This window comes from Symphalangus syndactylus, chromosome 6 (assembly GCF_028878055.3).
Source record: "Symphalangus syndactylus isolate Jambi chromosome 6, NHGRI_mSymSyn1-v2.1_pri, whole genome shotgun sequence".
Classification (NCBI taxonomy): Eukaryota; Metazoa; Chordata; class Mammalia; order Primates; family Hylobatidae; genus Symphalangus; species Symphalangus syndactylus.
This window is the reverse complement of record NC_072428.2, coordinates 97,508,905-97,524,676: the sequence shown is the minus strand read 5'-3', so window position 1 is coordinate 97,524,676 and position 15,772 is coordinate 97,508,905. Positions and strand designations below refer to the sequence as shown.

General features: G+C 39.6%; 1 protein-coding gene across 8 annotated transcripts in view; it reads left to right on the top strand.

The window, feature by feature from the left end:
- The window catches only part of COG5 (component of oligomeric golgi complex 5), a 373,684-nt gene that overhangs the window by 196,828 nt on the left and 161,084 nt on the right, over positions 1–15,772 (top strand). For 6 of the 8 annotated variants that reach the window (XM_055283612.1, XM_055283613.1, XM_055283611.1 and 3 more), the window contains exons 9-10: positions 7,770–7,882; positions 8,080–8,157. The exons of 1 other annotated variant lie outside the window; for it this stretch is intronic. In XM_055283612.1, the coding sequence (XP_055139587.1) occupies positions 7,770–7,882; positions 8,080–8,157 (191 nt within the window). The remainder of the gene's footprint in view (positions 1–7,769; positions 7,883–8,079; positions 8,158–15,772) is intronic. One more of the 8 variants, XM_055283617.1, reaches the window with a different exon arrangement.

The following is a 15,772-nucleotide window of genomic DNA, read 5'->3' as shown; positions in this document are numbered from 1 at the left end:
TTTTTAGCATGAAGGGTTGTTGAATTTTGTCAAAGGCCTTTTCTGCATCTATTGAGATAATCATGTGGTTTCTGTCTTTGGTTCTGTTTATGTGCTGGATTATATTTATTGACATAGATCAATGGATCAGAACAGAGCCCTCAGAAATAATGCCTCATATCTACAACTATCTGATCTTTGACAAACCTGACAAAAGCAAGAAATGGGGAAAGGATTCCCTATTTAATAAATGGTGCTGGGAAAACTGGATAGCCATATGTAGAAAGCTGAAACTGGATCCCTTCCTTACACCTTATACAAAAATTAATTCAAGATGGATTAAAGACTTACATGTTAGACCTGAAACCATAAAAACTCTAGAAGAAAACCTAGGCAATACCATTCAGGACATAGGCATGGGCAAGGACTTCATGTCTAAAACACCAAAAGCAATGGCAACAAAAGCCAAAATTGACAAATGGGATCTAATTAAACTAAAGAGCTTCTGCACAGCAAAAGAAACTACCATCAGAGTGAACAGGCAACCTACAGAATGGGAGAAAATTTTTGAAACCTACTCATCTGACAAAGGGCTAATATCCAGAATCTACAATTAACTCAAACAAATTTACAAGAAAAAAACAACCCCATCAAAAAGTGGGCAAAGGACATGAACAGACACTTCTCAAAAGAAGACATTTATGCAGCCAAAAAACACATGAAAAAATGCGCATCATCACTGGCCATCAGAGAAATGCAAATCAAAACCACAATGAGACACCATCTCCCACCAGTTAGAATGGCCATCATTAAAAAGTCAGGAAACAACAGGTGCTGGAGAGGATGTGGAGAAATAGGAACACTTTTACACTGTTGGTGGGACTGTAAACTAGTTCAACCATTATGGAAGTCAGTGTGGCGATTTCTCAGGAATCTAGAACTAGAAATACCATTTGACCCAGCCATCCCATTACTGGGTATATACCCAAAGGACTATAAATCATGCTGCTATAAAGACACATGCACACGTATGTTTATTGCGGCACTATTCACAATAGCAAAGACTTGGTACCAACCCAAATGTCCAACAACGATAGACTGGATTAAGAAAATGTGGCACATATACACCATAGAATACTATGCAGCCATAAAAAATGATGAGTTCATGTCCTTTGTAGGGACATGGATGAAACTGGAAACCATCATTCTCAGTAAACTATCGCAAGGACAAAAAACCAAACACCACATGTTCTCACTCATAGGTGGGAATTGAACAATGAGAACTCATGGGCACAGGAAGGGGAACTTCACACTCCAGGGACTGTTGTGGGGTGGGGGGAGGGGGGAGGGACAGCATTAGGAGATATACCTAATGCTAAATGACGAGTTAATGGGTGCAGCAAACCAACATGGCACATGGATACATATGTAACAACCCTGCACGTTGTGCACATGTACCCTAAAACCTAAAGTATAATAATAAAATACAATAAAATAAAAAAGTATTTTACTTTCATTCAACAGAATAATTAGAAATTTATGTGACATCAAGGACTTAATGAATTTCCAATTAACGCTTCTTCATAAGATCCTAATTGATACCTCTAAATTTAATAGTAGTGAATGAAAGATTTTAAAAAATTAAGAAATTGAAGTCATTTGTTACTAAGTCTATTGAGTCTTTACTACTAAATGTGAGAAATAGGCGTACTTAAACTTTTCCCTACCCGCCCCCCATCCTCATTTGCCTGTTGTTAATTATGTTATTTTTGAATGATTAGTGTTTTTTACATTTTCTTCTATTTTTAAATGATTTTAATCTCTGGTTCTTTTAACATGACCTCTGCATTTCTTTTCTGTTTTTTTCAGTAGCTTTAGGGGTACAAGTGGGTTTTGGTTGCATGGATGAATTGTATAGTGGTGAAGTCTAAGATTTTAGTGCATGGTCACCTGAGTCATGTACATTGTACCAATATGTTGTTTTTTAGCCCTCACATCCCTCCTGCTCTCCTGTTCTGAGTCTCCCATGTCCATTATACCACTCTTTCTTTTCATACCCATAGCTTAGCTCCCACTTATAAGTGAGAACGTATGGTATTCAGGTTTCCGCTCCTCAGTTACTTCACTTGGAGTAATGGCCGCTTGTGCCATCCAAGTTGCTGCAAAATATATTATTTCATTCTTTTTTATGGCTGAGTAGTGTTCCATGGTGTGTGTGTGTGTGTATGTATGTATATATATATTATATTTATTATATATATAATATATATTATATATTATATTTATTATATATATAATATATATTATATATAATATCTATTATATTTATTATATATATAATACATATTATATATAATATATATTATATTTATTATATAATATGTATTATATATTATATATTATATTTATTATATATATAATATATATTATATATTATATATATTATATTTATTATATATAATATATATTATATATTATATATATTATATTTATTATATATAATATATTATATATTATATATTATATTTATTATATATTATATATATTATATTTATATATATAATATACAATATATATTATATTTATATATATAATATACAATATATATTATATATATATAATATACACAACAGTTTCTTTACTCACTCATTGTTTTATGAACACTTAGATTGGTTCCCTATCTTTGCAATTGTGAGTTACATTATGATAAACATACACATGTAGGTGTCTTTTTGATACATGACCTATTTTCCTTTGGGTAGATACCCAGTAGTGGGACTGCTGGATCAAATGGTAGATGTACTTTAGGTCTTTGAGAAATCTCCGTACTATTTTCCATAGAGGTTGTACCAGACCTCTCCATTTCTATATTCTTCTCTCCCTTGGCTGGATATCGTAATCCCGCTGATTTTTCAAAATGTTTTATGGGTACTGTGCTTTTTGAGTCCTTGCGTAGTTGGTGGTGTGTTTTGCTTTTACGCTTAAATGATTTGGCCAGGTATAAATTTTTATTTACACTTTCTTTCCCTTAGAATTTTGTAGCCATGTGTGTCCCGATAAATAACGTTTTTCTTACCCCACTGAATTGGAAAATGAGACACAAATGTAGGAGACAAAAAGATGACAATTGTAATGTTAGTTTTATTACTGTTAAAAAAAATACACCAAAAGGCATAGCTTAGATTTATATCCAAATGGGTTTTTTAATATATCACCTCAAAATTAAACTTATTTCCCAATTCAGCCTTTCCCACTATACTTACCACTGGTAGAATGTTGGTCAGAATGCACCTTTTGTATATGCAAAGCTTCAACAACAGAGAAAGGAAGAGACTGAGCCAATTATGCTCAGTTTCTTATTGAGATTCACTCATCACTCACTCCTCTTCACATGGGGAGAATTGAGTAAGAGGTAGGGAAAGAAGGCAAGAAAGTTACTTTAGCTGAAGTCCCTTCATATGAAAGGAAAATGGAGTGTCCCATCTACCATCAGACATTGCTTCAGCAACTGCTGGGTTTTAGTGTTACATTAGAGAATTATGAGACTAATCAGATTTTTATCCCACACTAGCTGACTTGCGTTTTCTTGACTGTCCAAATGGTTTTTCCTTTATCTTTGAAGTTTAGTGACTTCTTTAGGATATGTCTCAGAGTTGAATGCTGTGTGTCAGTTTTTGTGTGTGTATGTATGTGTGTTAAAGTATGTTCCCTTTTATAGAAAGGTTTTCTTCCATTGTATATTGAATGTTTTTCTGTTTCCATTTGTTCTTTTCAGGAACATTATGCATATATCAGATATTTGTTGTTTTCCATGTCTAGTATCTTCTTGCACTTGGTGCTGGGCATAATATGGGAGAGAGGGTGTCGTGGATGTGGAAGTCTGATTCTCTTGATATTTGCTTGGAGTTTTTTCACTTTGCTTCCAGTATCTTTGCATTTTACTTCATTTTGTATTATTTCCTCTTGCCTATTTCACATGTGTTACTGTGTTTTCACTCTCGTTTATTGTAACTTGTTTTTTCTAATATGGTCCTAATTTCTATAATATTTTTCCAGTGAGTATTCCAGTAATTATTTTGAGACAGTGGAAAACTGAGTATCCCTTTCTATTGTTTCTTTGGTGATCTATGTTTATCATTGCTTTTAGCTTATATTCCTTTCTTCCTCCTTCCTGCCACCCTCCCCGGTGTCTATGTTAAGTCCATTGTTGCTTTGTTTCTGATGATTATTCATCATTGAAAAGTGCTAGCTATTCATTGAAGAATGGTGTAGCCATGGCTGAAGGGAGATACCTGAAGCAGTCTGCAGTTTAATTTAGGTTTGTTGTCTACAATAACCATTGACCAGTTTGTTACTTCTTTTTACCTTGGGAGCACATCTGTTCTCAAAATTTGTATCATTCGGAAGCTCAGTATGGCTCCCAGTAAAGCTATTTAAGCCATTTCAGTGTTGAATCCTAGCATTCTCAGTATTTTTTTTTTTCTTCATCTCACTTTACCTCCAGTAGTCTCTCCACACTTAGGGGCTAATTCTTAAACGACATAAATTCAATTCCTTATGATTTTCCTTCAGCTTTTCTTTTTTTTTTTACATTTTGCAGTGTTGAACATTCCCTGGCCTGTCCTAATCTGTAGATCTCAGCTGTAATCAAAGAATCCTTAGGTAGCTTGTGCAAATTCTTACAGTTGGTTTTAAAAGCAATTTACTTCTTCCTAATGATCTAAGGTGTCATCTGTCTGGTTCCTTCTTCATTTTGACTTATCTACAGCAACTGGCATGCATGCTTCATAATCTCAAGTTTGAAGTTTTGTTTGATTCTTTATTTCTTTGAAGTTGACATTTTCTACTTTTGTTTGATTTTCTTTTCATTGGCATTCAAGAGAAGAGAGTAAGAAAATGATTTTATTCCACCATCACTAACTAGAAACCATTTTTCAAGTATTATATCTGCGAGGAACTCTTAGTTTATTTCATCACTTAAATAAAACTTAAGAGACTATTTTGTTTCTTGAGTCTATTAAAGCTAACTGGTAATGGCAATATCTTGTATTTCTGCTTGTATTTAAAAGAATAATAGGTTAAAGGGTTTCATAATTATAATAAAACCAAGTCATACATATTCCAGGAATTTGACCTATATTTTTTAGTATTCTTAAAGGTACTACATACCCTTTTCTCGGTTATGAGTTCATTCTTTATATGAGACAGCTGCAGATTGTTACAGTATTATCCATTTCCTGTATACTTTCCCTTAATAGTCTTTGCATAGCACTGCAAATATTCTAAAAATTCATTAGATGCAGATTTCAAACAGGTATTATCTGTATTTTTTAAGGCCAACATCTTTCTCATAGATTATTTTATTGCTTGCTACTATTATCAGATTAAAGAAATAACTGCATCTGTTTGCTAAAGGTACATGTAATTCTTTTCTGAATTGTTGAAAAACTAGAGTGAGGTAGTTTACACACACAGTACCTCTGGTTTTCTTGATCTTGTCCTCCGTAAAAGCAGGGATATAGACTGACTAACCAATGATGAGCTCTTCTACTGCCGGTATTAAACGTTAGTTTGGAGTGAAATGTATGCCTTTCGGTTTGGGATTAAAATTTCTATTTTTTTATTGAAACATTTCAAACCTTTACATATAGATTCCTGCATGTGTTATATACAAGAAAAGTTTAGTATTGATACATTAATATTATTTAAGGTGCAGTTCATACTCAAACTTTTATTGTTCCCCAAGATGTTGTTTATGTAAGTTGATTTCCCCTGACTGAAACCAATCAGGGATCATGCTTTTCTGTTGGCTGTCTTGTCTCTTTAATAAAAAACAGCACCACTGGCTTTTTTTTTTTAATGGCATTAACATTTTTTGGAGAGCCTCATAATCTGAATTTGTCTGGATTCATGTGATATTTTCTTCATGATTAGCTTCAGGGTAAACATACTATTGGTAAGATGATGTTGTGTACTTCCTATTACATCATATCAGGAAAACAACAAAATTATTTCAGTTTGTTTCATTGTTGCTGATGCTAAATTAGATCACTTCATTAAATTGGCATATGCCAGATTGCTCCTTGTAATACTATGCTCTTATCTTTGTAATTAGTAATTTATAGGTGCGTACTTTGAGACTATGTGATGAATATCTTGTTCTCGATAACTTTTTTTTTTTTTTGAGATGGAATTTTGCTCTTGTTGCCCAGGCTGGAGTGCAATGGTACAATCTCGGCTCACCGCAACCTCCACCTCCTGGGTTCAAGCAATTCTCCTGCCTCAGCCTCCTGAGTAGCTAGAATTGCAGGCATGCGACACCATGCCTGGCTAATTCTGTATTTTTAGCAGAGATGGGGTTTCTCCATGTTAGTCAAGCTGGTCTTGAATCCTGACTTCAGGTGATTTGCCCACCTTGGCCTCCCAAAGTGCTGGGATTACAGGCATGAGCCACCATGCCCGGCCAATAACATTTCACTTAGTGTTTCGGTATCCATCCATACTCTTTCTGTTAATTAACTTTGCAACAAGTAGTTGCAAAATGGTGATATTTTTTCTAATTCTGTCATTCTTTCTGCATTTATTAGCTGATACTCTTTTGTAAAGAGCATTTCCATCCTTTTTAAACATTTGAGTTTCACTGTGTACTCATGAATTATTTTTTAATCATTGTTTTATAATTCATTACCATCAGTATTATTTTGGATGGCCAAATTCTCTGAAATTTGTGTTGTGGAAGCCCCCTCCAGTCAACTTGATGTATCCTTTTGAAAAATTTCATTTGTCTTCAAATACTTTATTGCTCACTGGCACAATATCTACCACATTCACCTTGTATTTTCACTGCTCCAAATATGAAATCACTCTTTTTTCCACTGAATCCTGCTTTGTTTTTATTGGAGAATGGTCTTAGAAATCAAAATTTGGATACTACCTATACTTATTACTATTGAGGAACCATTGTCTCTCTGACTTTCCAGTGGATAGAGTTGGGAAATACCTCTGATTCCCGTTACATATTTGTGTCTTTATTCTGTTTACACTGAGAACCTTATTTTGCTCCATTCCAAAATATACCTAAACTAATTTCAGGATTACTACTTCAATACCACATCCAGCAAAAATCTGTTTAATAAAGTTCAGTATTTCTTTGTAATTTTTTGTGCATAAATGTATCTCACTAAAGTCAGCGTTCTATAAGTAAAAAATCTGTGAATTAAAATCGTTTTCCTCCTGTGTGGTTATATTGTCAATTTGATATACAGTTAGTTTTATTTGTTTCAGTATTTGTTTATATTCAGTTTTTTTTTTATGAAAGGGGGGCACAACACACACATACTTTATTTGTTTTGGTATGTGTTTATATTCAGTTTTAGGGTTTTTTTTTTTTTTTTTTAACAAAGGGGATACAACACACACATACACACACATGTGCATACACAGGATAAATGGGAAATTAGTGAAGATAGTTTCCTACAAGGGGCATGAGAGCGGTAGGAAGCAGAGGAAGACTCACCTCCATCCCCATACCTTTCACCTGTTCATTTCCCACCATTCTCACACCTCTCATAGGAAACCATTTTCATCAGTTTCCATTTTATCCTTCCTGGGTATGTGTCGCTTCCCTTTTTTTCTTAAGCATAAAAGGTTAAGATTCTTACTCATAATAAATTATTTCCTAAAGAAGGAACTTCTCATTTTTTAGCTTGTGTATGGTTTTCATAACAACATATATATATATTTGCCTTTGGAAAACTTTATTTTTCATTGTCTTTCTCACTCATAACCAGGGGGACCTGGACGATCTACCATGCCAACCCCAGGAAATACTGCAGCTTTGCGTGCTTCACTCTGGACCAATATGGAGAAACTTATGGATCATATTTATGCTGTTTGTGGACAGGTAAATATTTGAAGGAGTGGAAAAAACATTAATATGGATTAACTCCCGGTTATTCCAAGTTGTGTGACCTTGGGCAGGTTTTTTAACCGATGAGCATTCAAAATACCTCCACTAGCTGATGGTAATGTACGTAAAGGTTGCCATTTCCTTTTTCTTGCTTTTTCTCTTGCCTAAGCTTTACATTTGTTTCATTTAAGGTACAACATCTACAAAAAGTATTGGCCAAGAAGAGAGATCCTGTTTCTCACATTTGTTTCATTGAAGAAATAGTTAAGGTATGTTTAATTGAAAATATTTTTATATTTGTCTTGTACAAAACAGGAATGTATGAGTCAGCATCATTTGTGTTACTACCTTATAGAGTGGCTATATATCAAATGGCAATAGAGAAGTGTATTTCTTGACAACTATAAATGTTCCTTGCAATATAAATGTAATCATTACATTACAGGCGGTGGCTCACGCCTGTAATCCGAGCACTTTGGGAGGCCAATGTGGGTGGATCACGAGGTGAGGCGTTCAAGACCAGCCTGACCAATATGGTGAAACTCTGTCTCTAATAAAAATACAAAAATTAGCCGGGCATGGTGGCATATGCCTGTAGTCCCAGCTACTCGGGAGGCTGAGGCAGGAGAATTGCTTCAAACCAGGAGGCAGAGGTTGCAGTGAGCTGAGATCACGCCACTGCACTCCAGCCTTGGCGACAGAGTGAAACTCTATCTCAAAAATAAATAAATAAACTAAAATAAGTGTAATCGTGTTTGTTTATGGAGTAGCTGCTAGCAATAGTATTATTTATAGATTAATTTCTGTAATGTATATACTAATTTCTCATTTTCTGTCATATAAATGACAGCTTATAAGTGCTTTAAAATTTCCACTGGAGAATAAGGGAAAACTTTTGATAAATACGACATTTAAATAGAAGTCATTATAATGTGTTACTGAAGGTCATTGATTTTTCCCATAAAGTACTTTGCTATATTCATTTTCCATATTCTGAGTTCTGTCATCCACCAATCTACTAGCCTCATGGGCCATAAGAATTCTTTCTATGCATAGGAATCCCTGATTCTACATTTTATTCATTATATTGATGTGTTTTTGATGATTCATAGGATAATGATTCTACTGATCGTTAAATCCTAACCTCCAGTAGCCCAAAGAAAAAAGTTTCCTGAGTTTCCAGTGTTATGGTATAGATAATTTCCTTTGTAAGTCCACAATATTAAATATTTTTTATACTGTGTGGAAAGCCTCCAGGACTATCCCTCAAGTTTGATGATTTATTAGGAGGATCGATAGGACCCAGTGTCACAGGATCCTTAGGGTGTCACTTCGCCAGCCAGAAACTCCTGTGACCAGTGATGCCTTCTGCCTGAATATTGCTCATGCCTGCTGGGCTCGTTCCGCCCACTTGGCCTAGCAGGCTGCACTTGGCTTGCACTACCGGCCCAGACCCCACAACTGACAAACACGAGCCAAGGACAGAGCAGCAAGTGGTATGTGATTGACAAGCTGGGGTCCGGCCACGGTGCACAGCCAGGCACACTGGCTGCTGTGGCAGGGCAGGCAGCTCCAGGTGTCAGCACAGGTGCTAGCTCCATGTGAGGCTGCAGCTGGATCAGATGTACTGCACACAGCTTATGCTGCAGGCACCCGCATCTAGATGAGGGGAATGTAGTGACACCTGGAAACTCAAGAGACACCAGGAACTGTAGAATCCCAAAGAAGGTGTCACAACTCTGGCTCGGGGTGCCCCTAGATGTGGGCTCCCCAAAGGGCCACAGCTCTTCTCTCCTTCTTGTTGCGCAGAATGTGGTGAGTAGTGGGGGCGTGTTTCAGCCCTGTTTGTGTTACTACTTTTCTAGTCCAGCCATTCAGTGGGTCCTGAGTTCTTGTCCCACATCCAAGAAGAATGAGGTATGTGGACAACTGGAAGGTGAGCAAGGCAGAGAGGAGCTTCACTGAGTGGCAGACCCGAAGTGGGTAGCTCCCTTCTGCAAGCAGGTCATCCCCACAAGTGTCCAGCTCTTAGTGGAGAGGTGACCTGCAGTGTTTAGCTCCCTTCCACAGGCAGACCATCCTGATGTCTGTGCAGCCCTCAGTGTAGAGGAGATCTGAAGTGGGTAGGTCCCATCCACAGGCTGGTCATCCCAACATCCATGCAGCCCTCAGCATAGAGGAGACCTGGAGTGGTTAGCTTATATCTGCGGGCAGGTCATCCTGTCATCTGCACAGCCATCAGCATAGAGGAGACCTAGAGTGGTTAGCTTGTATCTGCTGGTAGGTCATCTTGTCACCTGTGCAGCCCTCAGTGGAGAGGAGACCCAGAGTGGGTAGGTCCTTCCGCAGGAAGGTCATCTTGATGTATGTACAGTCCTCAGTAGAGAGGAGACCTGCAGTGGGTAGGTCCCATCTGCAAGCTAGTCATCCTGACATCTTCATAGCCCTCAGCAGAGAGGAGACCCAGGGTGCTTAGCTTGTATCTGCTGGCAGGTCATCCCGTCGTTTGTGCAGCCCTCAGTAGAGAGGAGACCCAGAGTGGGTAGCTCCTATCCACAGGCAGATAGTCCTGTCATCTGCCCAAGTCTGGCTGAGTTGGGGGTTTTTGTGGGCTTCAGAAGGGAGGAAGTGTGTGCTGATTGGTCTGTGGTTGGCGATGGGCAGGCCTGGAAAAAGCACCATAACTTCTCACTCCAGTCCGCAGAACTGGCAGTCCAGCCCCCAGGCTTCAGATCCCTGGCTTAAATGTAGGTCCTCACCACAGACTCACCCATTTCTGCCCAGTAGCCTTTCTGCCTCCTGCCACCATCAACCTGTCGTCCACAGCACTGAGGCTGTTCATGCCAAGGGGCACCTGCAAGCCCTCACTGAGCTGCCCTCAACACTCCCTCAGTCTTCCTCCCATGCTTGTTGGTGTCCAAAGTCTGGAGGGGGCCAAGGTGGCAGAGGGCTGGTGTGCTGCCCTGAGCATGCACACACCCGGCTGAGATGTGACAGCACCTGGGCTCAGCCTCAATTGTGCTGTGAAATCAAAGTAGGTGCTGGGAGCAGGGAGAGGCCAGGCAGTGGGAACAGGCACTTTCAAGCCTGTGGAGGTAGGGGGCTTCCCAGGTCCCCAAGAACACAGGGATGCCTGGGTCCACAGCTGTGGCTGGGCCGCTGCAGCTACAGCCAGGAGGGCAGGGTCCCACCCCTCCAACTCAGAAGTGGGTGGGACTCCTGCCGGCTCTCCACTGCAGCCAGCCTCATGGCAGTGGCTGCTCCAGACAGGTCACCCCTGCCATCGCCAGCATATAGTTGTACTCATGGCTATGATTTGTGGCAGTGAAAGGCTGCGTAGAAAAATCAGCAAAGGCAAAAAAAGATGCATGGGGCAAGGTCTAGAGGAGACCAGATGCAAGTTTCCAAGGAGTCCTCTCCCACTGGAGTTAGACATGACCCCCTTGATTCTTCCGGCAGCAAGTTATGACAGCATGCAAAAAGTGCTGTCTACTGGGAAAACTCAACTTGAGCTTGTGAGTCCAGAGTTTTATCAGAGGTTAGTTAATGCCTAAAGACATACCAAAATTCTAGACTCCCAGTAGAAAAGTAACTGTTCAGTATAAACCATATTGTCACAAACAGTTTAGGTACAGTGAACAACTCTTAACAGAGAATTATGAGGTCCTTCTCAAAATCTAAGTTCCTAGATGCTAGCCAAATACCAAACTTGCAATCAGGATTTTCTGACAATAGCTACTCAGACCTGTTATGTTAACTCTTTTGTGCACATATATTTATATCAGTACATAACTGCTTACTTTACCCTGCTTTCTACTTGGCTTTCAATTGTGTGAAAGAAACAGTGAGATGCTTTTGTCAAGGTGTATAGTCACTCGTGTTTTGCATTTATTACTAGATGGGATAATTAATATTGGGCCTTCATATTTACAGACAAATAACTATACTTGCAGTGTTTTCATTCATTTGTTCTGATTTTGGCTGTCTTTCTACATAAATGAATCTATTTAGTCTTTATGTGCAGTGGCCTCATTTCGAGCTTTTATTATCAAATACTTTGCATATTGTTATTCCTTTTGAACAATTTAATATTCTACAAACAACATAAGAACAGTTACAATGAAACAACTGTACTCAGGAGAATCTAATGAAAATATCAAAAGTAATACTGCTATTTAGGAGGCTTATGTTTGTAATATTATTACATTGGGTAGAGTTTCTACATAAAAACACATATAAATTCTTGATAACAGTAAATTATTAAGGTGAATGAACACTGGCAACTTGTGCAGGCCAGATTTTAAATGCGTATGAGTCCAGGCACAGTGGCTGATGCCCGTAATCCCAACAATTTGGGAGGCTATGGTGAGAGAATCTTTTGATGCCATGAGTTCAAAACTAGCCTGGGCAACATAGGGAGACCGCTCTCTACAAAAACTAAAACAATTAGCCAGGAATGGTAGTGTACACCTGTAGTTCCAGATATTCAGGAGACTGAAGCAGGAGGATTGCTTGAGCCTAGAAGTTCAAGGTTATAGTCAGTTAAGATTGCACCACTGTACTCTAGCCTGAGTAACAAAGCGAGACCCTTTCAGAAAGAAAGAGAGAGAGAGAGAAGGAGAGAAAGAGAGAAAGTAAATGCATATGAATCATTACTGATTAAAAAGAATTGTTAGGTATAGGGATATATGCTTTTCCTCTATTTCATGTACTTAAAAAACTTCTCATTAAAATAAAACCATTAAAGATTGCTGTTTCAGAGACTATTCTCACGCTGTTGAAGAATATATTCCTATGCCACACACAAATACCTATTTATATATAAATTTTAATGTAAATTACCAGTTTAGTTGAAATTTTTTTGAGGGCAATATTTATGAAAAAATTTAGTCTCTTGGAATTCAGTGTACTTACCTATAGAAAAGATCAGTCTTTAGTGAAAAGTCCAAAATGACGTTTCTCCCTCCATACTTGGGAATTCCAGAGCAAGAGAAAAGTAAAAAAAAAACTCAAAAGACAGCATATAAGGTCCTCAATATTTAGCACAATTTCTTTGAATAGTCTTTTTCTTCAAATACGTCTTTATTATAAAGCTATAAACAAATATTTTTGCTAAGGATGTTAACTACCAAGTAAGAACATTATTTTTCTAGTTAAGATAATTATCATTGGCAATAGAACCTTTATTAAAAGTTCAGGATTTTTAGAATGATTTGGGGACCCTAAATAATAACCCTTATATTCTTCAGGAAATTTCAAACTTGAGTAGATAATGATATATCTCTTGAGTCACTGAAGAGTGATATATGCACCAAGATCTCTTTTTGTAACCTCTTTTCAAGGTAAAGGTTATGAATAGAATGTTCTTACTCTACAAGTTTTTGCAGTTTTAAGATATTTAAGAAGGATATATCCTGATACTGAAAATTCTTTCTAATTTAGTGGCTTAGCCTTTTATACCTGTGAATAAAATTTTATTTATTTTAAAAATGAAGTAAAACAGTGTAAATAGTTCAGGATGAAATAATATTAGAATTACGTCATATGCTTTCTATAATATTTGTTCAGAAATTAATACTTTTTTTCCCTAGGGCAATCATTACTAGCAAGTATCTTTTCTACACTGGAATCTGTCTATAACAGACTTAAAAAAAAAAGTACTGAAATTTTTTTCTTTTTTTATTCAAAAGCTGCCTTTGAGAAAGTAAAATTTTTAATTACTTATTTTATTATTTTGTTTTATTTATTATGAGTCAGGGTCTCACTGTGAAAGGGGCCAGGCGGAGACCAAACTAACACCGGTCGCGGTCAAGAGATCTTTATTGGAGGTATCGAGTGGAGAAGGAAGAGAAGAGAGAGAGGGCTGCTGGTGTGCTGGGTTTTATATCCCTTGGGCCTACGTGGATTGGGCTAGGGGCGGGCCCAAGGGAAGGCGGGAGATGCTTCTTTCTGATTGGCCCTCCTTTGGCGGGGTCAGACAGTGCCCGGTCAAGGAGGGGAGAACCCAGAACCGGCCCTATCTTAAGGTACGGTGCCATTTTAAGGTACCCCGTGTTACCTAACATTCCTCCCTTTTTGTTTTCTTAAATGGGGGAAAATGGGCGTCGTGGTTCATCTGGCTGCTTCCTGCTGAGTGGGGGCGCTGTGGGGAGGGGGCACAGGGAGAACTGTCAGGGTTGTGCATGGGGTACAGTATGAGTATGAGGCCAAGCAGTAGGGCGCTATACATGAAGACTTCGTTGGACGTGAAGTCCATGAATGTTCCTTGTCCTCCAGAGCAGTGAGCCAGTTGAGGGGTAGGGATGGGTTGGCGATGAGCCAGCTGTCTGAGCGAAGGGTGTTTAAGAATTGGTAGAATCGGCTTGCTGTAGCCATCTGGGGTACTAGGGGTAGAGTTTGGTCTGCCCGAACAGAAAAGAAGATGGTAGTTAATTTAGGGTGCCAGGGCAGGCCTACCCCCTCCTCCCTCCCAATCCTGGGTATCTGTTGCCGGTCGTTGGCCGTTTAAGAGGTCAGCAGGGTGTGAGACTGTCTCTGGAGTCTGCCATGTCTTCACAAGTCGTTAGGAGCTGGTAGTTTCTGAGGAGAAACTGGTTAAAGGTTTGGTTAGAGATGGACTCTTTGAGGGAATGGGAAATAGTTACGGTTTGAGTTGGATATGCCCAGGCATTGCTGGGATATGTGCCTCCTGTAACTGACTGGCCCCAGACCAGGTCGGCGGGGTTGTCGATATGTATGGCTTGGGAGGAGGTGTTGTTTTTAGTGGTATAACATAGGAAGGGGATGTGTTTGTTGATGTGGGAGCCAGACGGCGAAGTGGAACATGTGGAAGAGAGGGTCCCAGCCCGTTTTCTATCATAGTGAGAATAGGGCTGGGAAGAGGACCCGCCGGCGGAGGAAAGTGTAAAGATGTGAGAGGCGGAAAGCCAGAGAAGAGGACTTAGGAGATACATGAGAGTGGGGCATAAGCAGTTTGGTTCTTCGTGTGGTCCGGGTTGGTAGCTGGTTTCAACCGGTTGAGCGGCGACCGGAAGATGAGGTGGAGGGTGGTAGTATGGGGGGAGTTCGTCGGCCGGATCAAAGTCGGGAGCGGAAGGAGAGGTTGGTAGCTTGAGAGCAGCGATAAGGTGTTGCGGCTTGCAAGGGAGGCAGAGGTTGGGTTTGTCCCTTAGAAGAAAGAAGCCATGAACTTAGGGGATCTCTACCTGTTTTCCTGTTCGCTCACAATAGTTGTAGAGATCCTGGAGAAGGTTGGGATCAAAGGACCCATAAGTGGGCCATCTGTTTTGGTTGTCTAGGGGGTAGGTGGGCCAGTTTTGAGTGCACAATTTAATGAGGCATGTAGGTTTGAGATCAGCAGCCAAACCAAGGGCTGATAAGTTATCTAAAAGGCATTGTAAGGGAGAGTCAGCTGGCAGGGATGCAGAGGCTCCCATTATGAGAAGAGGGGGTTTACAGAAATATATGGCAAAGGGCTGGGCAGGGCGTCCCCTACCAGCCGATGACCATGCTGTGAGTCAGACCCTTCGAGTCGGTCGTCACCGAAATGAAAGGACTGAGGGCCTCTAGGAGGCCGAGGGCCGTGGGCCACCTGGTACCAGGATTTTCGGAGCGAGAAAGGGGAAGGGGCCCAGGCCTGGCGAGTGAGGAGGAAAAGGAGGGAACCCTGCTCCCTGGAGGCCGAGTCTAAAATAGGATTTATGGCAGCCGTGTGGGCGGCCGAGGCGGGAGCCGGTCCGCTGGTGTCGGACACGGGAAGGGGAGACTTAATGAGATGAGGCCGGTGTTGGGCGTAGAGGTTGGCGAACAGAAAAATGAGCGAAGACTGGCCGGGGTCTGGACTGAGCCCGAAAGGGATCGGGGTCCCACCGAGGGGGGTGGGGA